This window comes from Rhinichthys klamathensis, unplaced genomic scaffold, assembly GCF_029890125.1.
Source record: "Rhinichthys klamathensis goyatoka isolate OS25496 unplaced genomic scaffold, OSU_Roscu_1.1 h1tg000040l_1, whole genome shotgun sequence".
NCBI classification, from domain to species: domain Eukaryota; kingdom Metazoa; phylum Chordata; class Actinopteri; order Cypriniformes; family Leuciscidae; genus Rhinichthys; species Rhinichthys klamathensis.
The window spans coordinates 14,161,352-14,186,461 of NW_026606587.1; the positions used below are offsets into that span (position 1 = coordinate 14,161,352).

Below are 25,110 nucleotides of genomic sequence, written 5' to 3' on the forward strand. Positions count from 1 at the left end.
TGAAAAAGACTAACATTTTTGCATTTAGAAACACTACACCTTGCCTTTTATTCCCACTCCTCTGGCATGTGTCTAGAGATGTTATAAAAACAAAGTTCAGCAACTTTTAACCTGAACATCATGTTTGCGTGTCATTCGTGGCCATCTCTTCGCATGTCTATATAGAACAACAGTGGAAAAGTAGTGCAGTGGAATGACTTGTGTGTGAACTAAGGGTTTGATTTACTTTTACATCCATGTTTGTTTTATTTGCAAACAGTTTTACAGTTTCATATCAGGAAATGAAGGAAGTAATTGTTGGGGCAAAACCTTTAAATTTACTTGGGAGTTTTTTTGGTGTAAATCTTTGATGTAAATTGTTGTATTGAATTGTGAGGAATTAGCAAAAACGCATTGTGCTTGTGTTTTAAGAACACATTATATAGGTGTATTTGTGGTAAAGGTGAGAAAAGGCAGAACAACTGAAGTTAGAGTGTTTAGTTATTAAAACAATGCACACATTGTGCATTAATTTAATTATTCAACGGACTGTCATTCCTTACTGTAACTGACAGACACATGGAGGACTCGTATCACTACTTACCTATTATTAATGTATATGGACTGGCAAATTTCTGTCTCACATTGTTTATTATTATATATGGCTTAATGTATGAACGAATCAGTGAAACGCTAAAGAAACAGTGACAGTCTCTTTTCTTTATTAATATGGAATCGGTTGCTGTTAGTACAATGTATAAATATTAAGAACAGAGACAGCAAGATAACGTCATCAGAAATAAACATGAAAGCTCCGTTTTAAAGATGGAAACACAATCATAAATTAAGATTTAAAAAACAAAACAATTATGATTTACAGTATTTGTAGATTTAACGATGATTTTCTTTTTGCTGCATGTGCAGTAAATCAGTTTTGTAAGCAGCACTCAGTTCATACCGCCATAAAGATCTTCATTCAAATGCTTTTGGACAGGAAGTTACTCTGTTCTTTGATCACAAAATCCTTCTAGAAGCATCCAAACCCACAAATTAAAGTCCCGGCGATCCGGCACACACACACACACACACAGAGTCCGTTTGGCCTCTTTGCTGGACCTCATCTGACTTCACACACTGGTGTTCAGGAGTCCCATCAGCCCAGCCAGTCCAGGTCATCATCATCCTCACTTTCATCACCAAACAGAGGCGTGGGAGGGGGACGTCCTTTCAAACTCTGTTCACAGATAACAATCAGTGCACATATTAATTACTGAACAAACACATTGTTTGAATGTGTGCATTTACTGACTAATAACCTCCACTGTTGTCATGCTCCCCACGCCGATCATTGGTTAAACAAACAGAGTCTGCGTGTCTCGTCATATCCGTAAATAAAGAGAACTTTTGGTGTGAGAGTGGCAGAGCTTAGTCGTTACCTTAAGTCATAGATATATACATTTATATACTATGATATATAAGTCATAGATATATATATTTGTGCTGCATATTATGGAAGCTTGTTTCCGCCACTGAATAAAAAAATAATAATAATAGCGACTTTTTATCTCACAATTGCGAGATATGAAGTCAGAATTGTGAGAAATAAAGTCGCAATTGCGAGATATAAAGTCGCAATTATGAGAAATAAAGTCGCAATTGCGAGATATAGTCGCAATTATGAGAAATAAAGTCCTAATTATCAGAAATAAAGTCTCAATTATGAGAAATAAAGTCGCAATTGCGAGAAATAAAGTCGCAATTATGAGAAATAAAGTCGCAATTGCGAGATATAAAGTCGCAATTATGAGAAATAGTCGCAATTGCGAGAAAAAAAGACAGAATTGCGACTTTTTATCTCACAATTCTGACTTTTTTTTTCTCACAATTGCGAGTTTACATCTTGCAATTCTGACTTTATAACACATAATTGCGAGTTTATATCTCGAAATTCTGACATCTTTTCTCAGAATTGTGAGATATAAACTCGCAATTGCGAGTTATCAGGCCAATTCTAAGGGGGAAAACTTTTTCCCCCTCAGAATAGTTTATATCTCACAATTCTGACTTTACAACACGCAATTGCGACTTTATATCAATCAATTCTGACTTTATATCTCGCAATTCTGACTTTAATCTCGCAATTCTGACTTTATATCTCGCAATTCTGACTTTATATCTCGCAATTCTGACTTTATATCTCGCAATTCTGACTTTATATCTCGCAATTCTGACTTTATATCTCAAAATTGTGAGAAAAAAAGTCAGAATTGTGAGATAAAAAGTCGCAATTACCTTTTTTATTTTTCATTCAGTGGCGGAAACAAGCTTCCATAGCGTATGGATGTTCACACGAACGAAATCTGAACTAGGAAAAATGTTTTTCTGTTGTTTTTTTTCTGGACTCAATGATAAATACATGTCTGACCATTGGAACGAACCAAAAAAAACTAGAAAATCGCATTCATGACGATTTATGGTGATTTTATTTCCGTTAGACTTTGCCTACATTGACGCTGATGCATTAAAGAGGAGGGGCTTCCCTGTTCCAAGATGGCGGCTCTATTGGCGCATTCGTTCCAATGAACTGCCGTAGCCAAGGCGACATCTAGTGTGTATATCTATGATATTGAGTTAACATGGTGGAGCTGCTAATCACCTGTTTTAAACAAACGCCAAACTCTTCTCTGCTGGAGAAAAGAGAACGAGACAGAGCTCGTAATAAAACAAGAATCAACATCGGCTTGGCTTTTCAGAGATGGAGAACTGCGAGGTTTGAAATGTTGTAAAAGCGACACGTTTTTATAACTCAACAGGAGAGTAAGGTGCTTTATTGAACAGATAAAGTGTCATATGTACCTCTCTATCATCTCAGATCATCTCATTATAGTTGTTGTGCTGGAGTTTATTTTAAAGGAAGTACGGCGTGTATAAACGGGTAAAGCTACAGTAACGTCTTCAGCTCGTCAGTTTGAGGCTCTTTCCATCTAAACTGGTTATATCTCTGAAGAATATTAGTGAATGTTTAATGAGCAGGAGGAGAATCATATTCATCCGCAGCCACAGAGCTGAAGCACAGCCACAACAATGTTCATCTGCAAAATACATGCAGTTTTGTTTTTAACCACTAGAGGTTACATAGTGTACCTTTAAATTGGAATACTATATCACAATATTACTGTTTTTATCGATTTCTTTCAAAAAAAAAAAACCGGACATACTGTAAACCTTTGAACGGTGTAACCGGTGCAACAACTTACATTGTAGTAAAATATTGACAAAATACTTAATGAAAATGACTGAATTTTGGATAAGTAATTGTATGATATATTGGGTATTATAACTGTAAAATTATAGTACTGAAGTAATATTCAGTTATAGAAACAGAATCTTTTTGTTACCATTTTTTGTATTTATGATTTATTTAATTTATGATGACTTTCATGTGATATTGTGGTAGAAGGGAGCCGTGAGTTGGTTACAGTGGGACTCATAGCTTGTGGGCCGTCTGGAGAGCAGCACTGAAGCACTACAGCACACACACTAACCGCAGTCATACACACTGAACTGAGTAATACACTGGGGAACGGTCAACACTAGATGACTTCAGAATGATTGGCTTATCTACAAAGATATAATATTTCTCAGTGTTAAATCACAATAAAATAATTAGTTTGTGAGAGTGAGCAACAGAAGGTCAGCAGGTGAATGTGGAGTGTGCGAGTGAGAGCGAGCGTGTGTTAGTGAGTGTGTGTGAGTGAGCGAGTAAGAGTGTGTGTGTTAGTGAGTGAGTGTGTGTGTGTGTGTGTGTGAGTGTGAGTGAGTGAGTGTGTGTGAGTGAGTGTGTGAGTGAGTGTGCTCACACAATAAAATAATTAGTTTGTGAGTGAGCAACAGCGGGTCAGCAGGTGAGTGTGGAGTGAGTGAGTGTGTGTGTGAGAGAGAGTGTGTGTGTGTGAGAGAGAGTGTGAGTGAGAGTCTGCGAGTGAGTGTGTGAGTGAGTGAGTGAGTGAGTTAGTGTGTGTGTTAGTGAGTGAGAGATGAGTTAGAGTGTGTGTGAGTGAGTGAGGAAGAGTGAGTGAGTGTGTGTGAGTGTGTGTGTGAGTGAGTGTGTGTGCTGCTCACACAATAAAATAATTAGTTTGTGAGAGTGAGCAACAGCGGGTCACCAGGTGAGTGTGGAATGTGTGCACGTGAGTGAGAGTGTGTGTGTGAGAGAGAGAGAGTGTGAGTGTGTGTGTTAGTGAGTGAGAGAGTGAGTGTGTGTGTGTGTCTGTGTGCGAGTGAGTGTGTGAGTGAGTGTGTGTGTGTGTGTTAGTGAGTGAGTGAGAGATGAGTGAGAGTGTGTGTGTGAGTGAGTGTGTGTGCTCACACAATAAAATAATTAGTTTGTGAGAGTGAGCAACAGCAGATGAGTGTGGAGTGTGTGCGCGTGAGTGTGTGTGTCTGAGAGAGAAAGTGTGAGTGAGTGTGTGTGTGTGTGTTCACACAATAAAATAATTAGTTTGTGAAAGTGAGCAACAGCAGGTCAGCAGGTGAATGTGGAGTGTGTGTGTGTGTGTGTGTGTGCGCGTGAGTGTGTGAGAGTGAGTGAATGAGTGTGAGTGAGTGAGTGAGTGAGTGAGTGAGTGAGTGAGTGAGTGTGAGTGAGTGTGTGTGCTCACCAGCTCCTCCTCCTCTTCATCGGCCGCTGCCGGTGTGGGTGTGTGTGTGACGGGACTCTGGAACAATGGTTCCTCTTCGTTTTCCTCTTCTACAGACGGACTGAGAGAACAGCAGGATGAGCACAGAAGAGACGAGAGACGGAAAGAAAGGGACAAAAATATTATCTGGGCACATGCTTACGGAGACGGTTAACGAGGGCGTTGTGTTCATTTACAGTGTTATTACAGTGTTGAAAAAAAAAAGATTTCGGAGGTTTACCAACAATCATAAAACTGATTTAATTAGATGAACTGTAATGTTGGGACAAAAAAAAAAAAAAAAATCAATTATTTGCAGGAATACATACAGTGAAATGTAATAACTGTCACACTGTGGGAATGACACTCTTATTTCTCACATATGAGAAGATTATCTATTACACACATTTTTTAAATCCAAAAACAGCTTGTTTGGATATTGCAGAATCAGTGACATCACACTGGCAAACACATTTGCATATTCCCGCCTCCAGAGCAAGACATCGACGAATAGTTATACATCATCGCACCATAGGCCCCGCCCACTGGCGTTCAGTCAATGTAATGATGTTAGCCAATCATAACAGTGGTCGTTTAGTGACAAGCCTTAAAGGAGCCGCGCCGTAAAAAAGGGATACTTTCAGACAGAGAATGATGGTTTAAAATAATCGTTTTCCTGATTTTGATTAAAATTATAAGTACACCTCAAGGAACATATTAAAATAATAAAAAAATCTGTCATGAGACCTTATTGTAAAGTGTCACCAGGTTTTGTCATTTCCTTTTGTGTTCCACAGAAGAAAGTCATGTGGATATACAGTAGCAGGGTTATTATACAGAACTTAGACCAATACCATAAAAAAACATTATAAATTATTTATCTAGGCTGTCAAAATTAACATGTTAACGCATGCTATTAATTTTTTCAGTTTAACGCTTAAAAAAATATTGAACACAATAAACGCAGAATCTGTTTTTCCCCGTCATCCTTACATTTATTCATTTATTCATTTTATTCATTCATCCTTTGCAAACGCTTCTAAACCAGTCGCGTGCGATAAGACACAAGAGAACACAGAGCATTACTACTGGCGATTCTCCTGTGACACACACACACACACACACTCATGCACACAGAAAGCCTCTTCAGACAGCGTTTTGTCGAGTATCCTCAACAGTCTTAAAAAAGTTAAATGAATTCTTAAATTCCCACTGTAGTCAATAATTTTATTGACTTAAAACTCATCTTTGATCACCAAAATAACAATTTATTCATGGCTTAAAATAGCTAGAATGTAACTCGACACCTTGCCTCATTTAGTATGCGCGGTTCTATGAATATGCAAATGAGCCCCGCCTCCACTCACTCACTCACTCAGCTCAGAGATCCACTGGTTGACGATCACACGTTGATCTGATTGGTTACAAGGTCGTTTGTGACGTCAGAAACACCAGCGATTTCAAACCGTGTTTTTGAGACTGTCTTTGGTTCACTGCAGTTTTAAGCAGAAAATACTCAGCAATGCTGTCGACTCATGAACTTACACATGGTTTGCCTTAAAGCATATTAAAAACACCACATAGACACATAAACAACATTAAAAGCTGGATTTTCACCACAGGGGGACTTTAAATGAATGTAAAGAGTTGTGAGAAAATGTGATGCGTGTCAGATCCGTGTCATGTGCGTCTGATCTTAAAGTGACAGTAGCCTAATAATCCTGTAATAATAATCCATCTGTCTGTTATTAATAATAATCAAAGAACAAAAGACAAAGAGGAAATCACTCACTGCTCTTGACTGAATAACTTTTGTAGCTTTAATAAGGATTAATCTATATTTAATTGATAATTTATGCCGTGAAGACTGTGCAGTGTTTGATAACATATTCAATTTCTGTATATAAACTACCTGAACATCTTAAAGCACTGTTTACAAGGTTACTTTCGTCAAAAAACAATAACTTTTTGTGCATTTTGACAGGGTAAGTAAAAATCTGAACCGGTCTGACATGGCCAATAGAAAAAATTGAGCCCTGATATAATGAAGCGTACAGGGAAATGTGACTTATTATAATGGATTTATGTAAAGATTGTTCCAAGTTCACTTAAATTAAAAGTTGTTATATTTTTTAAAGCCAAATAAAGTTAAAATTGATAGCTTTCAATTATACAGTAATGCTGACCGGCTATAATTGATGGCTAAAATTGAGAAATATTTTAATTTCATAGAGACATCAGTAGGATTATTGGTATCTGGGATACTTGCCTTCTTTCATAAAGACAGTATATTTTAAATATTTGTTTAATCATGGCATCTTTTCATGTTTCTACATTAATTTGGAGATTCAATGTGAAATTATTACTATATAAAAACTATATTAAAAACTTTAATGTTAGGTGCGATAAATCATGATTAATACAGAAAAATGTGCGATCAATTAGTTATTTTTTTAAAGGGGTGCCCCTTTTTATAAAATGTAGAATAAGTCTCTGTTGTCTCTGTTAGGTGTGTGTGTGTGTGTGTGTGTGTGTGTGTGAAGTTTCGGCTCAAAATACCCCACAGATATTTGTATACAGCATGTTAAAATTGTTCCTTTTTGAGGATCCGTAAAAACGCGTAATTTCGTGTGTGTCCCTTTAAATGCAAATGAGCTGCTGCTCCCGGCACATCAGTAACTCAGTGGTTGTTTGTGCTATATCTCTCATGATTTGATACATGGTAGCCACATTTGTCTGCTAAAAATAAAACACACTTGAACACGTACAAACCAAATCACAGATTATGTGAGTTAATGTCAAACACAATGACTCCTGGGGTGAGTTGTAACAATGAGAGCTAAAGGGCTGGAATGAGATCCACACTATATTTATGCAAGAACGTTTTTGAAGAACAAAGAATAATCAGTTTTTAATAAAGTGAAACAATTTAAAACTAACAAAAAACATTGTATTTCTTTTGTGGGAACTTTAAATTTAAAGTCTCATGATTTTGAAAACTCACATGATTTTGTCTTAACAGGGTTGGTTGTATCATTTTTAATGAACCGTTACCACTGTCCCTAACAGTCATAACTTGGCTAACTGTTTTGGCATGTGGGTTTGAAGTCAGCATGAATGCAAAGCATCAAATTAGACTAGAGAAATAGCTACTTTGCAAGTCAAATATCTGTATAATGATTGCCGGGCACAAAATAATCGTGATAATTTTTTTAACTTTCCTTCCTGAAGGAAAGAAAGGATTTTTTTGGTCATAAAATGTACAATGTTGCTCACAGTCACATGCCACTTCTCCCGTGAGCTCAAAAGGGTGATGCTAGTGTATGATATTGATGACATAACCACAGCTCTTTCTGACTTGTCAAACTGACAGTGTTACAACACTTCCTGGTCTCCCCTTATGCACAGATGTAAAAATGTATTAAAGGAGTGGTATAATATGGGATGATTTTAGTATCAAAATGATTAACACGTGCAAGCACACTTATCAATGAACTTGATACATGTTGCAGAAATGTTTTATCCATGCCTTTCAACTTGTGTGTGCAAAATTCAAAATTGAATGAATGTGAAGCAATTTGTACAAATAGAGACATTTTTGTGAATACAAATGTTTTCCTTTGTATTAGTGTATCATAATTTGCACATGCAACACAGAAGACGTGCATGTGTGGATCAGGTGACGCGCGTGCATTCATTGACTCGATTCATTGAGTCGATCCTATTTGATTCATTTGGATTTTGAGACTTTCATTTCGCGGGTTTCGCCTTGCACGATCCACACACAGCTGTCTGAGAAAAGCTGCTACCACTAGATGGCAGTATTCTGCTAAAACAGACAACGGCAGCATAATCAAGCGTTCTTCCGCATTTAAGACGCTTAATGAGAGAGAGTGATATTGAAGCACCAAATTTAGTACACAATAATATAGGCCTACCCTACTAATAAAGCATACTTTATAGAGGTAAACAGATAACATCAGATTATGAACAACACCCATAGAAAACCATTAGTTGCATGTTCAATTAGCCTACGGTATATTGGCAACTGAGTTTAAATATCACCGTCTTACTGCATTGACGTTAAGCTTTTTCTTTATAATATGCTCTATGGGAGGAAAACTATATAGCCTACAGACAAGAGACTACATGAACGCAACGCACGGCGTTTCAAGTTAATACAATTTTCCTTCCTGTTAAAAAAAAGGTGAAATTTCGCAGTTGCGTTCATATTATATGCTTATTTTTATCTGACTACACATTGTGTACATAGTATACAAGCAGGAATTTGAAAATGTCTGTTTTTAAATATTAAAGACGATTTTCGCAGTACATTTGTTTTCCCTTGACCCTTAAGACATAGGCTATATAGTCTTACTATAGCACGATGAGTTTTAACAATATGCAACCATTGTATATCGACATTATATTAATTGAAAATCAACTGGCGTAGCGGGCCTGTAGCTGCATATTTCTACATGAGAATGCTTTGACGCGCTAACCACAGCTCATGATGCACAAGCTGGGAACGTCTGCCAGTATTTTGCAGAAAAATACTGTAATTCACCAAAAGGGTTTTTTCATGTTCAAAATGGTTGTAGTATGTTCAGTGACTAGACTGGCTTACTACTAAAAATTACTGTAATTAACCAAACGGGTTTTTGGTGACTTACTACAAGTGAATAATGTAAAATTTCACCTGACTTGTCACTAGGAACATACTACAACCTTTGGAACATGAATAGAAAAACAATTTACAGTAAATTAAAAAATTGTAGGCTACTGTTCAATCGAGATATTGGCTGGACATAGTACAGTAACAGTAGGCTAAGTCAGTCTGCCCACTAGACTTCCAAGGTTATAATATAACCTTGGAAATATGTTCATTTGAATGAATGACTGGACGTTTATATTTTTTTGACTGTGAGTGGAGTTTGCAGATGGTCCCTTTATAAAATGAGGCGAATATCAAACCTAAAACTTACTTCACTGCACTCTCGGACCGGTTGCTCTCCCATTCACATGCAAAGTTAAACGCAACTGCAGAATTTTTATTTCATGTTAAGCTTTTTCTTTTTAACTGGCTCGGGAAGGAAATGTTATTAACTTGAAACGCCGTACATTGCGTTCATGTAGTCTCTTGTCTGTAGGCTATATAGTTTTCCTCCCATAGAGCATATTATAAAGAAAAAGCTTAACGTCAATGCAGTAAGACGGTGATATTTAAACTCAGTTGCCAATATACCGTAGGCTAATTGAACATGCAACTAATGGTTTTCTATGGGTGTTGTTCATAATCTGATGTTATCTGTTTACCTCTATAAAGTATGCTTTATTAGTAGGGTAGGCCTATATTATTGTGTACTAAATTTGGTGCTTCAATATCACTCTCTCTCATTAAGCGTCTTAAATGCGGAAGAACGCTTGATTATGCTGCCGTTGTCTGTTTTAGCAGAATACTGCCATCTAGTGGTAGCAGCTTTTCTCAGACAGCTGTGTGTGGATCGTGCAAGGCGAAACCCGCGAAATGAAAGTCTCAAAATCCAAATGAATCAAATAGGATCGACTCAATGAATCGAGTCAATGAATGCACGCGCGTCACCTGATCCACACATGCACGTCTTCTGTGTTGCATGTGCAAATTATGATACACTAATACAAAGGAAAACATTTGTATTCACAAAAATGTCTCTATTTGTACAAATTGCTTCACATTCATTCAATTTTGAATTTTGCACACACAAGTTGAAAGGCATGGATAAAACATTTCTGCAACATGTATCAAGTTCATTGATAAGTGTGCTTGCACGTGTTAATCATTTTGATACTAAAATCATCCCATAGTATAATGCCCCTTTTCACAATATGCAAAATAAGTCTCTGATGTCCCCAGAGTGTGTATGTGAAGTTTTAGCTCAAAATACCCCACAGATTATTCTTTATAGCATATAAAATTTGTCCCTTTTTGAGGGTGAGCAAAAACGCATCGTTTTGTGTGTGTCCCTTTAAATGCAAATGAGCTGCTGCTCCCGGCACAGAGGGCGGAGCTTTAAGAGCTTGTGTGTGTGTGTGTGTGTGTTAGCAGCTCCGATTGCCTCACGCAGACACTCACTAAAATGCCAGAAACTGTTCTGCCTTTTATGTTTAAACTGGAGTCGGACAATGATGAAGAGACTCAAGATGGAGTGACAACATGTAGAGCAACAGGACGTTTCTGAATGGTTAGTTGATGAATTTATGTTGCTGATGTGGGGAACAATCTTCAAGACATTGATTAGCATATTCTGCCATTATAATCTATAAAACCTCTCGTGTGGGAACGGTTGTAAGATGCCTAGTGACATGCTATTGCATTTGTGTTACGAACTGTATTGCATGTGAAGAGACGGATGCGACAGCTTGAGCTTAAACTCACAAATGTGCTCCACTACAGCTCTTCCTCTTCTCAACACTTGTGTGTTCAGGGGGCGGGGCTTATGTAAATTTTAGGGTTAGTGATGTCACTAACCCGGGAGGAAGCTCGTGTAGTCTCTACCAGCCGTTTGTTGTAGTCCTTAAAAAACGATTTCTGTAAAAGCAAATATCTCCCTTTGCTTTGAGCTTTGAGCTTCGTAACTTTGCAGATGTTGTTTATGCTCAAACAGCAACATTACACACTAACTAAAGATATTAGAAATGGGAAATCATGATCAACAACCCCTTAATCGATTGACAGCACTATTATTTATATATATATTAGGGCTGTCAGTTAAACGCGTTATTAACGGCGTTAACGCAAACCCATTTTAACGGCGTTAATTTTTTTTATCGAGCGATTAACGGTCTTTTTGGCCTAGCAAACTTTGTAGCTTTTTTCACATGCTTTTGCAACAGGACGCGGCGCTGCGCGGTGAAACCCATTCATGTCAATGGCTTGTGCCGCGCGAGGACGTTTTGTTGCTTCGTCGACCAAAGCGCAAGCGGATCTAGCTAGACCGGAAACAAAACAGCAGGCACGACGCACACACTTGTTTAGGCTTGCGAGCCGGCCAAATAGTTGGTTAACGTTACGCTTTGAGTGGATGACGAGCACGAGACGCCGAAATGGATGCCAATAAGATTCTGAATGGAAAGTTTACTTTTAAAAAGTTGCCAAATGGTCCCATTGACAAGACCAAAGTGATCTGTGTGTTTTGTCGTTGTGAACTGAGCTATCATCATCGCAGCACGTCCAGTCTGAAACACCACTTGATGATGGCCAAGCACACACACACACACACACACACACAGCTGATGCGAATTCTCCGCCCCCTCGTCAAAATCAGGACCTCGTCAGTATTTCTTTCACCCTTTTATTGATGGACAGTGTTACATTGTGTGAGAGATTATTTGCTCCAAGTGAGAATGTTAGTGTGAAATTGAACACAGTATATGCCAATGTTGTTTTCAATAAAAAACATTTGCACAAAGCAAGCCGATCCACTTTTCCATGTTGATAAGAGCATTAAAATGAGAAAAAAATAATGGGACAAAAAGAAATCAAGAGACATTTAGAATAGATAAAAATGTGCGATTAATCGCGAGTTAGCTATGACATAAATGCGATTAATCGCGATTAAATATTTTAATCGTTTGACAGCACTAATATATATATATTCATAAAACTGTAACAGTATCTCAACGATACTAAAATAACACTAGGGTCTAGGCAGTGTTGTGCCTGAACGCGTTCAATGAACGATAGTTCATGAACTCGTTCATATTTTGGGCGAATGTGAACTGAACGTGCTGTATTACTGCCTGATGAACGTTACTGTGAACGCGTTCATTCTGGTGTCTGTGAACGCACGCTCTCTCAGTTTAACTGTGTTCAATAGGGTGCCAGATTTCTATAGAGCCTTCCAGGCGAAAACCCGGCTAAAACACATCGTAAACAGGCCTTAATGTAGCGAAAAAACACCCAATCTGGCAACACAAGCCACCAGTGTCGCACCGTGGCCGCTGCATGCGTCATCAAGACAAGAAGCAGCATGTAGTCGACAAAGCAGCGAGCGAGGAGGCGTCGTATGATCATTTAAACGGATTTTATGATGAGGTCGGTGAGGATGGGAAAAATCTTACATTTCTGTGCAAACTTTGCCCGTCGATAAAATAATTGCTGTCTGTGGTTGTATATGGGCTGTGGCAATAATAATAATAATAATAAAAAAAGCTCGCAGCAACATATGGAAAAAAAAGAACTATTAACTAGTTCATTTTTTTAAGTATGACCTATGAACTGAACTAGTTCATTTTAAAATGTGTGAACTGAACTTTGAACTAGTTCATGTAGAAAATGAACTTTCCCAACACTGGGTCTAGGAATGGCATAAAGGTGAGTTAACTTTTGTGTGAACTCCTTTAAAACAACCAAGGCAACAAATCTCCAGTTCTCGATGTTCTCACCTGGTGATGTGTGCAGGAGTGACGTGAACAACACCAGGGGGCGGCGGCGGGTTCTTGGGCGGCCCGCCGAGCGTCAGTCCTGGGACGCTCTCATCAACTACCTTAACTTCCTGTTCCTGTGGAGTGATGTCATCAGGCAGCTCTGTGGTCACTTCCTGTGGAGTGATGTCATCAAGCAGCTCTGTGGTCACTTCCTGTGTGGGCGTGGCGTCACGTTCAGCCTCTTCTCCGTGTGTGGTTTCCCCGTCCTGATCTTGCACATTGTGTTCTGCGTTGCTGAGATTAACTTCCACTCTCACAACTTTCTCTTCATTCCTTTCTTCGACAACTTCCTGTTCACTTTCGATTTCCACCGCTTCGTCTTCTGTTCCTGAAACCTGTTCTTTTTCTTTTCTTTCCTTTTCTTCCTCCTCCACTCCATCTTCAGGATCTCCGTCTGTCTGCTTATCTTCCTCTCTCCGCCCGTTCACATGCCGCGCATCGCTCTCTCTCTCCTCCTCCTCCTCACTGTGCTCAGGTGTCGATCTCTCGCTCTTAGTGAGGAGCTGCAGTGTGACACTCTGTCATTGGAGGAAAAAGCACTGTGAGACATTTCTCTCCGCAGTTTTTGAGCAGAAATGACAGAGATGTGCGCTGAGAGCCTGACCTTGATGGTGTTGACCAGCACTCGGAGAACTGCACTTCCTTCGTACGTCTCGTTCAGGTCAAACTCCCCTCGCAGAGACTGAAACACTCCGTTCATCACACGCTTCACCTGGACATTAACACACCTGAGCTTAGAAAGAGTCTATGATGACTCTATGACACAAACCAACCCAAAATAAATGCTTTTTGATTTGATTATCTTATTTTAAGATAAAATATTCAGTGCATCTATTAATTACAGCAAGTCAAGTCACATTTATTTATATAGCGCTTTTTACAATACAGAGTGTTTCAAAGCAGCTTTACAGAGATAACAGGAAAATAATGCAACAAAGTTTGTTTCCAGAAGAAAATAGTGTCATAGTCCAGCTTAAGCAAGTTCAGTGATGTTTCATTTTTGTTGTAAAAAAGTTATTAATTTAGTTCATTTATATATAGCCGCTCTGGAGAAAACCGTGATGCCATCGTCCAGCTCAGTTCAGTTCTTGTATAATAGTGTCAATGCAGGCAGATCAATATTATTGTTGAATATTAAATTAAATGTACTATAAGCTAATATTACATCAGTAATATATTGTTATAATTTAACATTATAATACCCAATATAATCACTCAATTACTTATAAATTATATTGGTCACTCAATTACTTATATAAAATCATTTTCTTGAGTTCGTCAGATTTATTTGATGTATTTTGCCAATATTTTACTACAATGCGAGTTGTCGTTCAAATGTTTTCGAGATGTAAGATTACTCAATTACTTATAAATATATTAATCACTCAATTACTTATATAAAATCATTTTCTTGAGTTCGTCAGATTTATTTGATGTATTTTGCCAATATTTTACTACAATGCGAGTTGTCGTTCAAATGTTTTCGAGATGTAAGATTTTTTAAGGCTGTATAGTAAATATAGTAAAACCGGTAATATTGTGAAATATTATTACAATTTCAAACAGCTATTTTCTATGTGAATATATTTTACAATGCAATTTATTCCTGTGATCAAAGCTGAATATTGAAGTCAATGTTCACCATTCAAAAGTCTGGAATAATTACGTTTTTTTTATGTTTTTGCTGCATTTTTTGGAATAAACCCCCCCCCAGTAATATTGTGAAATATTATTACAATTTAGAATAGCTGTTGAATATATCTATGTGAATATATAGTAAAGTGTAATTTATTCTTGTGATCAAAGCTGAATTTTCAGCATCATTACTCCAGTCTTCAGTGTCACATGATCCTTCAGAAATCACTCTAATATGATGATCTGATGCTCAAGAAACATTTATGAATATTATCAATATTGAAAACAGTTGCTCTGCTTCATATTTGTGTGGAAACGCGATACCTTTTTTTCCTGAATTTTCAGGATTCAAAAGAACAGAATTTATTTGAAAGATAAACATTTTGTAACATTATGAATGTCTTTACTTTCACGTTTGATTAATTAAATGTATCCTTGTTGAATAAAAGTATTAATTTCTTTATATATATATATATATATATATATGTAAATGTAAATTCATAAAAATAGAGGTTAGGACAATAGTTCAGAAATGTCCAAGTAAACAAATGTTTACGTTAAAATTATTTAAACTAATTTATTTAACCGAAATGGTAACAGTTTATAATATAATAATATATAATAGCATGAACTGATAATGAACTGCACTTATACAGCATTTATTAATTTCAATTTACTAATGCTTTATTAAAATCTTTATCCAGTACTGTAATAATAATAATAAGGCACAGGCTATCTAATGAGTGTCAGTATGATAGAGAGGATAAAGCTGACCTCTCCTGCAGTGTCGGTCTTCTTCTCCATCTCTGACACGCGCGTCTCCTCCTGCATCTTCATCAGCGCCACTCTCTCCTCCAGCGCGCAGCACTGACACACAAGCAGACACTTCACTACAGGCTACAGTCATGAGAAACACTCGGCCCTATTTTAAGGATCTGAGCGCATGTTCTAAAGCAACTGTGGGTCGCAGATTGGGAAGAGGTGGGTCGCGCAATCACTATATTGGCTGCAGCTGAATTTACGTTTCATGAGGGACATACAAACAGGTTGCACGATGAACCAACGTTAACTAGAAATCGCTATATTGCTTTGAGCGATTTAAAGTTAGATAAATATGTCAGTAGTGTGTTTCATGAAGCGCGCGCGTGCGACTTGTTGTGATAACAATTTTCACCGTCTCAGAGCAGCTTCGGTTCATTAAGCAGTTTGGTGCGCATTATTAACGAGAAGAAACTCGTTTACTCCAATCTGCATGAGATCGCATTACACCGGAGAATTCAAATGTCACGATAGGACATCGCTCAGCATCGTGAGCTAAGGTGATTGTAGAGACCATTGGTGGCAATGCTTCTACGATGCTTTTGGGAAACGCATTAATCTCTGTCGTCTGTTCAACACAGCGCTGTTGTCTTTCAGAGATATGGTCATTGTAAGAGTGCGTTGTTTTGTGTTCCCTCGCATGCATTTTGATACCTACCGACGCATAAGGAAAATATATATGGAAAAAGTATTTCAAATGTATACACATGAGCACGAAAGCGTTTTCAGTTTCACTCGCAGCATAAATATTAGGTCCTGGGCATACTGTCAAATAAAATTATTAGTCTATTATTTTTTTATATTCTGATTTTTTGTCATATCAAACCTTTGGTTAAAGCTGCAGTCCGGAACTTTTCCTCTTTGTCGCCATCTGTCTGTTCGAAATCTGTAACTGCAGTGATTCGCGGAATTATCATCTTTACGTGGGTTGTAAATCGGCATGAAACAGCGCGGATGAACACAGTGCTTTGAGGCGAGTGCTGCTGTCAGTCACCGCGCTGTGTGGATACTGTCATACAGAATCACAGATTCACTTTTTGAAAGTTTGACCAACATAAGAATTTTCATAAGAAAATGTCTTCTGAACAAGTAAGTAACATCCATTTTTGTTCTGACCAACTAAGGGGGGAAAAGCATTCGACATGATAAGCTTCGTTAGATTTAATCAACGTGATTTACAGCAACCGTGCAAATTATAGCCTACTTTGTTCTCAAATTGTTCATGTTAACTAGGGATCGACCGATATGGATTTTTTAGTGCCGATACCGATACCGATTTTTTCCCCATCAGCCTTAGCCGATGACCGATACGGGCTGCCGATTTTCTTGAGCCGATATTTGGAGCCGATACATTTTGCTCCCTCAATTTACATCATAAAAATGACATGATGTTAACAAATGTTACAGGTCTCAATTTAATAAAAGTAAGATTTATTTAACGTAAAAAAAATCTATATTTAACAAATAGTAAAAACATGTGAGGTAGAACAAGAACAAGTAGATAAACAATATTTAACAAATATTAAAAACATGAGGTAGAACAAAAAAAAGTTCACTGCTGAAAATAAATATTTAAGCATAAATAAAATAATTACACTATTGCACACAGTAGCAACCAGCATAATAAAGTGCACAGTGCACACTGTACTTCACTTTAAAAGTAACGAACTATTTACTGCCATGGTTTAAATTTGTCTACATAAAATAAAATGAGCATGTCTAGTCTCTAATATCACTGCGATGGCGAGGGAGACACACACCACACGCGTCCAAACCTCAGCCAGGTGGTCGCAAAAAGCACGGAACAACGTTGGTATTACTTAATCCTATGACCAGTGTTCGTAACAGCTACCGTAGCATACTAGTGCTGTCAAAATTGTTCAAATGGCGTTTGTATATTCCCTCTAAAAAACATACTTGAGCATATCGTCGTGCATTTGGTCAATGACGCGCATTACGTCAATAACAGGACAAATTAATACAAAGAGACATAACTAATAGTATTAAGTAGCTTATTTGAGTTTAAACATATTTGACAACGTATTACTACAAAAAAAAACGAGTAAATCAACTAATGGCCAAGACCGCAGAGCTCACTCTGGCTCGCCCGGACTCTCTCTCTCTCGCACTCACCCTCACGCTCTCCGCGCATACCGGTTTAAATGAACAACAACAAACAAATGTTGAGTGCTGATCAAGAGTTTTGTGCAAGCAATTTAAGGTATATAGCAGGCTTCATTCAGTGATTGAAACAAATACATTAATTGAAGTTTCACAGAACATAGAACCGACACTGAGCGCTCCGAGCGAGCTGTGCTGTGGTAACGTTAGTCTGCTACCGCGGGCGTGTTTTTCCACATTCGAATATTAATTTTCACCTTCAAAATTCAGTTTTTTTTAAACTATTCGAATATATATTCGTATTTAGAATATTCATTGACAGCCCTAATGCATACTGAACGGATAGCCTACAGCTATTTGCAGCTCCCTAAATACAATGGCAAGCAAGCAGTTTTATAGACGAGTCATTCGCGTTTTCCATTTGGACCCACAAACTTGCTTAGCTATATAGTTGCAACCACATAACAGTTATAAAGCAACGTGTTTCCATTTTCAAAGTGTTTGACAATATTTCAGCAGTCAAACAGTTAAAAGATGCTTTGAAAGTTTAAAAGTTACCGTTATCTTGAAGCGCAGGTTGCACTCTGCTAGTGGGGGAGGGACAGTGCAGGGTCGGCACGTGAACTGCAGCGTCTCCAGCAGCACAGAGCTGCCTGTGGACGCCTGTCTATAAATAATGCCGGGAAAAAACTATCGGCGAACGCAGCAGCCGCATATCGGCCGATTCCGATACACGTAAAAAACGCAAATATCGGCCCGATATATCGGCCGGCCGATATATCGGTCGATCACTAATGTTAACAACATCACATCAGCATTGCGTGACTAATGTTAAATTGAATGTGTTTTATGGTTACCTGTGTGTAGTTCAGAATTCATATTCTCCATAATAGCAAAACGAGAAAGGCACAACAAAGGAAACTCCATAACTGTGTGAATTAAGAAAACGTACTGTTACACGATTGAACTATTGAAATGTCTTACTTGTTCAGCAGAAACAAGCCGTCTCTTCTTCCGTTTTGAACCCCTTCAAAACACGGAGTTCACGCACTTTTCAAAAGCCCCGCCGATGTTTAAATCCTTGTGTTCGCATGAGACGGTTTCTTTCTCTTTCTCTAGCCACCTTAAATCCGAAGTACGAAGTCTTTTGGGTTTTATAACTGCTGAATCTCCAGTTGACACTGATGATTGTTGTTTGGATCTTTCTGGATGCCATAAGTTTAATTATGTAAAGTGCTGCGAGAAAAGCCTATACATCTAAACATCTCGTCACGCACAGTATAGCCGGCTAGCCGAAACTCCTTCTTTATGTGTACGGGTGTGACGTCATGACGCAAAGACATGCTCGAATTTCCCGCGGAAACCCACCAGTACCACTGGAATTAAAATCATTATTACAAGCTAACCGTTTTGAATCGAGCTATGGCAAGCAGATAGTTTTGACCACTGGCAGAATACGTTTTTTTTTTATATAATTATTTTGGATTATTTTTAACTTAAAAAAGTTACGGACTGGAGCTTTAAGATTAAGCTTACTTAATATTTTTCATTTCTTTAAATTTGTTTTGCCATGTTTGGGTAAATCAGTTGAGGCAGCAGACAAAAACTACTCCGTATTCTTCACATTATTTCAACAGCCATTAGGCTACTATTTTAATTCTCGTTTTGATAATGTACCATAAGTTCGTATTGCAATTAAACTCTGCAATCATTTGCAATCATACTATGACAAGGAAAAAAACTGCTCTAAAGAGAACTAACGCCTCCCACCCCACATTCATGCTTTAAAATTATTTTGGTGGGTCTTGAGATAGATTATTCTCGTCTACGTGGGTCCTGGAATGGAAAAGTTTGGGAACCCCTGGTCTAAAGCGCACGGAGCAAGCGCACTTAGGGCGTGTCCGAATCCACTTTTGCTCGTTTAACGACAAGAGAGAAATGGTCGGCGCTCCCGGCGCTGGTCTAAAAGGGTCGTCTCTATTCTCTTAATGAGTAATGGGTGTGTGTTGTCTCTATTCTCTTAATGAGTAATGGGTGTGTGTTGGGCGTAACGTGCAATAAACCAATCAGAGTCTCTTCTCCGATTCCCTTTAAAAGCCAGTTGCGCTCGCGCGGTGTCGGATTCACTATTTACACGGAGGAATTTGCAAGCGGAAAAACTGAACGCTTCTCTAGTGATGAAACGGATCTGTTCCTGCGCGAGGATAAAGCTGTGTGTGTGTGTGTGTGTCCATCTACGGGACAAGCCGGATTACACCATATATTTATGTACACAATAATAAACTTTTACATTGTAATCCTTTAATTTTTAATATTTGGCATGTTTGTGTGCTGTTTGCACCCTGTGTGTGTAATAAGCAGAGTGTGTGTGTGTGTGTGTAATAAGCAGAGTGTATGCGCGTTGTGGACCCGCCTATAGGCACATATTACTAACGCGCTCCTTAAATAACAAAGAAAACACTGCGCCATTGACTTTAGAGCAGGTTTCAGTTGGTCAATGGCTCAGTCTATTTCAGTTCCTCAAGATAGCAATCCGCCTGAACACACACCTCGTTTTGGGCGCTTCTACATTTGTTATTTAAATAACGTGGCGCAGAATATGAAAATGATAACTGTGTCGGGCTGAAACTAGCAAACACACTTGCGTCACGTGTATGATAGAGCCCAGGAGATGAAACACCCGGCTGTCCCTGTAATGCGCCGCTAGTGACGACTGAGGCAGTGAGAACTACACTGTGCCACACACACTCATGTAGACACAGCGGAGGACGAGGGCTGAGGGACGAGTGCATGAACTGCTCAGTGTTGCACCTTCTGTCTCCAGGCCTGCAGCTCTTCTCCCTGGTCCCGGTCCTGCTGTAGCGAACGCTGCTCCTCTGAGTCACGCGACTGGCGGAGTGTGTTGAACTACACAGAGGAGTGGGTTGGATTAGTTAAGTGATTGTCTGTTCGACAAAATACAATTATTTTGCAGAGTTTAAAGTAATATTATAAGACATGGACTGTGTGTGTGTGTGTGTGTACCTTCTCCTACAGCTGTGTGAGTTTGAGCTGCAGTGTGTCTCTGTGTTCAGTGAGTTCAGTCGTCTCTCTCCTCTCTGTGTGTGTGTGTGTGTGTGTGTGTGTACCTTCTCCTACAGCTGTGTGAGTTTGAGCTGCAGTGTGTCTCTGTGTTCAGTGAGTTCAGTCGTCTCTCTCCTCTCTGTGTGTGTGTGTGTGTGTGTGTGTGTGTGTGTGTGTGTGTGTGTGTGTACCTTCTCCTGCAGTTGTGTGAGTTTGAGCTGCAGTGTGTCTCTGTGTTCAGTGAGTTCAGTCGTCTCTCTCCTCTCTGTGTGTGTGTGTGTGTGTGTGTGTGTGTACCTTCTCCTGCAGTTGTGTGAGTTTGAGCTGCAGTGTGTCTCTGTGTTCAGTGAGTTCAGTCGTCTCTCTCCTCTCTGTGTGTGTGTGTGTGTGTGTGTGTACCTTCTCCTGCAGTTGTGTGAGTTTGAGCTGAAGTGTGTCTCTGTGTTCAGTGAGTTCAGTCGTCTCTCTCCTCTCTGTGTGTGTGTGTGTGTGTGTGTACCTTCTCCTGCAGTTGTGTGAGTTTGAGCTGCAGTGTGTCTCTGTGTTCAGTGAGTTCAGTCGTCTCTCTCCTCTCTGTGTGTGTGTGTGTGTGTGTGTGTGTGTGTGTGTGTGTGGGTACCTTCTCCTGCAGTTGTGTGAGTTTGAGCTGAAGTGTGTCTCTATGTTCAGTGAGTTCAGTCGTCTCTCTCCTCTCTGTGTGTGTGTGTGTGTGTGTGTGTACCTTCTCCTGCAGTTGTGTGAGTTTGAGCTGAAGTGTGTCTCTATGTTCAGTGAGTTCAGTCGTCTCTCTCCTTTCTGTGTGTGTGTGTGTGTGTGTGTGTGTACCTTCTCCTGCAGTTGTGTGAGTTTGAGCTGAAGTGTGTCTCTATGTTCAGTGAGTTCAGTCGTCTCTCTCCTCTCTGTGTGTGTGTGTGTGTGTGTGTGTACCTTCTCCTGCAGTTGTGTGAGTTTGAGCTGCAGTGTGTCTCTGTGTTCAGTGAGTTCAGTCGTCTCTCTCCTCTGTGTGTGTGTGTGTGTGTGTGTGTGTGTGGGTACCTTCTCCTGCAGTTGTGTGAGTTTGAGCTGCAGTGTGTCTCTGTGTTCAGTGAGTTCAGTCGTCTCTCTCCTCTGTGTGTGTGTGTGTGTGTGTGTGTGTGGGTACCTTCTCCTGCAGTTGTGTGAGTTTGAGCTGAAGTGTGTCTCTGTGTTCAGTGAGTTCAGTCGTCTCTCTCCTCTGTGTGTGTGTGTGTGTGTGTGTGTACCTTCTCCTGCAGTTGTGTGAGTTTGAGCTGAAGTGTGTCTCTGTGTTCAGTGAGTTCAGTCGTCTCTCTCCTCTGTGTGTGTGTGTGTGTGTGTGTGTGTGTGTGTGTGTGTGTGTGTACCTTCTCCTGCAGTTGTGTGAGTTTGAGCTGCAGTGTGTCTCTGTGTTCAGTGAGTTCAGTCGTCTCTCTCCTCTGTGTGTGTGTGTGTGTGTGTGTGTGTGTGTGTGTGGGTACCTTCTCCTGCAGTTGTGTGAGTTTGAGCTGAAGTGTGTCTCTGTGTTCAGTGAGTTCAGTCGTCTCTCTCCTCTCTGTGTGTGTGTGTGTGTGTGTGTGTGGGTACCTTCTCCTGCAGTTGTGTGAGTTTGAGCTGAAGTGTGTCTCTGTGTTCAGTGAGTTCAGTCGTCTCTCTCCTCTGCTGTTCTCGTGCCGCTGCCAGAGTCTGATCACACTTCACCTGCCACTCCTGCTCCAGATCCGCCTGCAACTGAGACAGCTGCACACACACACACACTCAGTCACAAAACTACAGCTACAATACAATATACTGAGTGTCAAAAACTCTCAATTATACACCCAGGTACTGTTAAGAATAGGGGCTTTCGCACCGGGTAGTTCTAGGATTGAGCCACCAGGTGTTTCCCGAGAACTAATGGTTCCCTTAGGAACGTTTTCCTGATTGCACAGAGGAGAGAGACGACTGAGACTTCAGATTCGGCCTAAACCAGTGCTATAGGAACTATCCGTGACATTAGTGACGCTGATTGGCCGAACGCACGCGAAACACCAGCACCCGCCATTTTTTACAAAAACACTGTGTAAACACAGATTATAGCCTATATATTTACTCCACAAACTAACTCTACGAACATGTAAAACAGGGATAGATGAGCCTCTTAAACTTTACGCTGAGGAGAAAATCCAACGACACTTTGAGGAGACCAAGAGAACATGATTATGTATTTCTGCTCAGCAACACTGGACATCAACCACACGGCATACGCTAATAACTCTTCATTACTGTCTACTTCCTATGTATAACAGTTCTATATAATATCGTATTAGACAGGACTGTTAGACACACCGTAAACTGATGAACACGAGAACAGGAGCGCTGTGAGCTCAGGCTCTGGCGTTCTCAGCGCCGTCAAAATAAAAGTCCCAACAACAAGCGTGTCTGACGTCACGTCACAGTTCCTGCGAACGCAACCAGGAAAACGTTCCTAAGGGAACCATTAGTTCTCGGGAAACACCTGGTTTCTCAATCCTAGAACTACCCGGTGCGAAAGCCCCTAATGATTCTGATTGGCAGCATGGATCTCTTCTTGTCATTATGCATGTAAACACACACACACACGTACCTGTTCTGCTGCTGCGTGGTCAGTGCTCGTTCTGGCTTTGCGTAACTGGCTCCTGAGACTGTCCATCTCCTGCTGGCTCGTCCTCCTCACCTCTTCCAGCTCTTCATCACAGCGCTGTCTCTCGGCCTGCCACTTACGCTTCCTCTCTGACAGAGTCTGAACACACACAAGTCAACGCATTAAAGATTATCCAGATGAGGATTCAGTCACACACACACACACACACAGACAGACAGAAGAGTCAATAACTCACTCGTTCCAGACTGTCCTTCTCCGTCCTCATGTCCTGCAGCTCTTCCTCTGTGTTGTTGAGTTTGAGCTCCAGTTCCTTACGTTTCTGCTTCTCCATCTTGTATTGACCCTGCACTCTGTCTGCTGTCTCCCTCAGCTCTGAAACACACACACATTCATAAAAAAAAAATATATATATATACATATATATAATTGCCTAAACATGATAATATTTGGCACTGTGTGACATTTTCATGACAATTAAGTGACAATATTTAAAGCTGCAGTCCGTAGTTTTTCCTCTTTGTCGCCATCTCTGTTCGAAATCTGCAATTGCAGTTATTCACGTTATTACTTTACGTGGGTTGTGCTTCGGCACAGCGCGGATGAATCCAATGTTTGAGGAGAGTGTGCGGCTGTCAGTCGCCACGCCGGTGTGGATACTGGCATTCAGAATCACAGATTACACTTTTTGGAAGTATGACCAACATAAGAATTTTCCCTGGAAAATGTCTGAACAAGTGAGTAACATCCACTTTTGTTCTGACCAACTAAGAGAAAAAAAGCATTGCAGTAAATCGCGCTGATTAAATCTAACGATCGCTTATCATATCACGTCAAACCGTGCAAATTATACTTTGTTCTCAAATTGTTAATGTTAACCACGTCAGGATTGCGTGACTACATGTAATGTCCTTCCGATATTATCCTTGTTTTCGCATGGGTCGGTTGCAGTCTCTTCTTTTCTGTAGCCACTCCGAAGTCCGAACGAAGTCTTTTGCATGTTACAGCGGGTGAGTCTCCAGTTGTCACTGGTGATCGTCGTTTGAACCTTTCTGGATCCGCCATCAAATTAATAAGTTTAATTATATCAAGTGCTGTGAGAAAAGGCTATAAATCTCCACCTCCAGCATCCTCACACTATAGCCTACTAGCCGAGACTCTTCTTTATGTGTACAGATGTGTGTGTACAGATGTGTGTGTATGTGTGTACACTTGCTGGTTATGTACTTGTCTGCTGCCTTCGACACTGTGAATCATCAGATCCTCTTGTCCGCCCTCTCATCACTGGGCATCACTGGAACCTCCCTCAACTGGTTTGAGTCCTATCTCACAGGTAGGTCCTTCAGGGTCACATGGAGAGGTGAGGTATCCAAAGCACATCAACTGACCACAGGCGTTCCTCAGGGTTCAGTTCTCGGACCGCTCCTCTTCTCCATTTACACCACATCACTGGGACCCATCATACAGGCACATGGTTTCTCTTACCATTGCTATGCTGATGACACCCAGCTCTACCTCTCATTTCAACCAGATGATCCCACAGTAGCTGTACGGATCTCAAGCTGTCTGGCGGACATCTCGGCATGGATGAAGGAACATCACCTGCAGCTCAACCTGGCAAAGACTGAGCTTCTCATCCTCCCTGCCAATCAGTCTCTGCAGCACGACCTCACTATCCAGCTAGATTCTTCCTCAATCACCCCATCAAGGTCGGTCAGAAATCTTGGAGTAATC

General features: G+C 39.9%; 1 protein-coding gene and 2 long non-coding RNA genes across 3 annotated transcripts in view; 1 reads left to right on the forward strand and 2 right to left on the reverse strand.

The window, feature by feature from the left end:
* Positions 1 to 679: 679 nt before the first annotated feature.
* The window catches only part of fkbp15b (FKBP prolyl isomerase family member 15b), a 67,639-nt gene continuing 43,208 nt past the window's right edge, over positions 680 to 25,110 (reverse strand). The window contains exons 22-31 of the mRNA XM_056246496.1: positions 23,615 to 23,751; positions 23,362 to 23,517; positions 22,344 to 22,496; positions 20,511 to 20,606; positions 15,534 to 15,626; positions 13,729 to 13,836; positions 13,083 to 13,642; positions 5,704 to 5,758; positions 4,641 to 4,805; positions 680 to 1,213 (exon numbers count right to left, since the gene is read on the reverse strand). Coding sequence (XP_056102471.1) covers positions 1,133 to 1,213; positions 4,641 to 4,805; positions 5,704 to 5,758; positions 13,083 to 13,642; positions 13,729 to 13,836; positions 15,534 to 15,626; positions 20,511 to 20,606; positions 22,344 to 22,496; positions 23,362 to 23,517; positions 23,615 to 23,751 — 1,604 coding nt within the window. The 3' untranslated portion in view covers positions 680 to 1,132. The remainder of the gene's footprint in view (positions 1,214 to 4,640; positions 4,806 to 5,703; positions 5,759 to 13,082; positions 13,643 to 13,728; positions 13,837 to 15,533; positions 15,627 to 20,510; positions 20,607 to 22,343; positions 22,497 to 23,361; positions 23,518 to 23,614; positions 23,752 to 25,110) is intronic.
* Positions 12,422 to 12,816, forward strand: LOC130082138 (uncharacterized). The gene is made up of 2 exons (XR_008806745.1): positions 12,422 to 12,631; positions 12,664 to 12,816. It is a non-coding gene; the product is annotated as an uncharacterized LOC130082138 (long non-coding RNA).
* On the reverse strand, positions 12,721 to 12,992 carry LOC130082137 (uncharacterized). Its single transcript, XR_008806744.1, has 2 exons — positions 12,909 to 12,992; positions 12,721 to 12,771 (listed from the first exon to the last, which is right to left on the reverse strand). It is a non-coding gene; the product is annotated as an uncharacterized LOC130082137 (long non-coding RNA).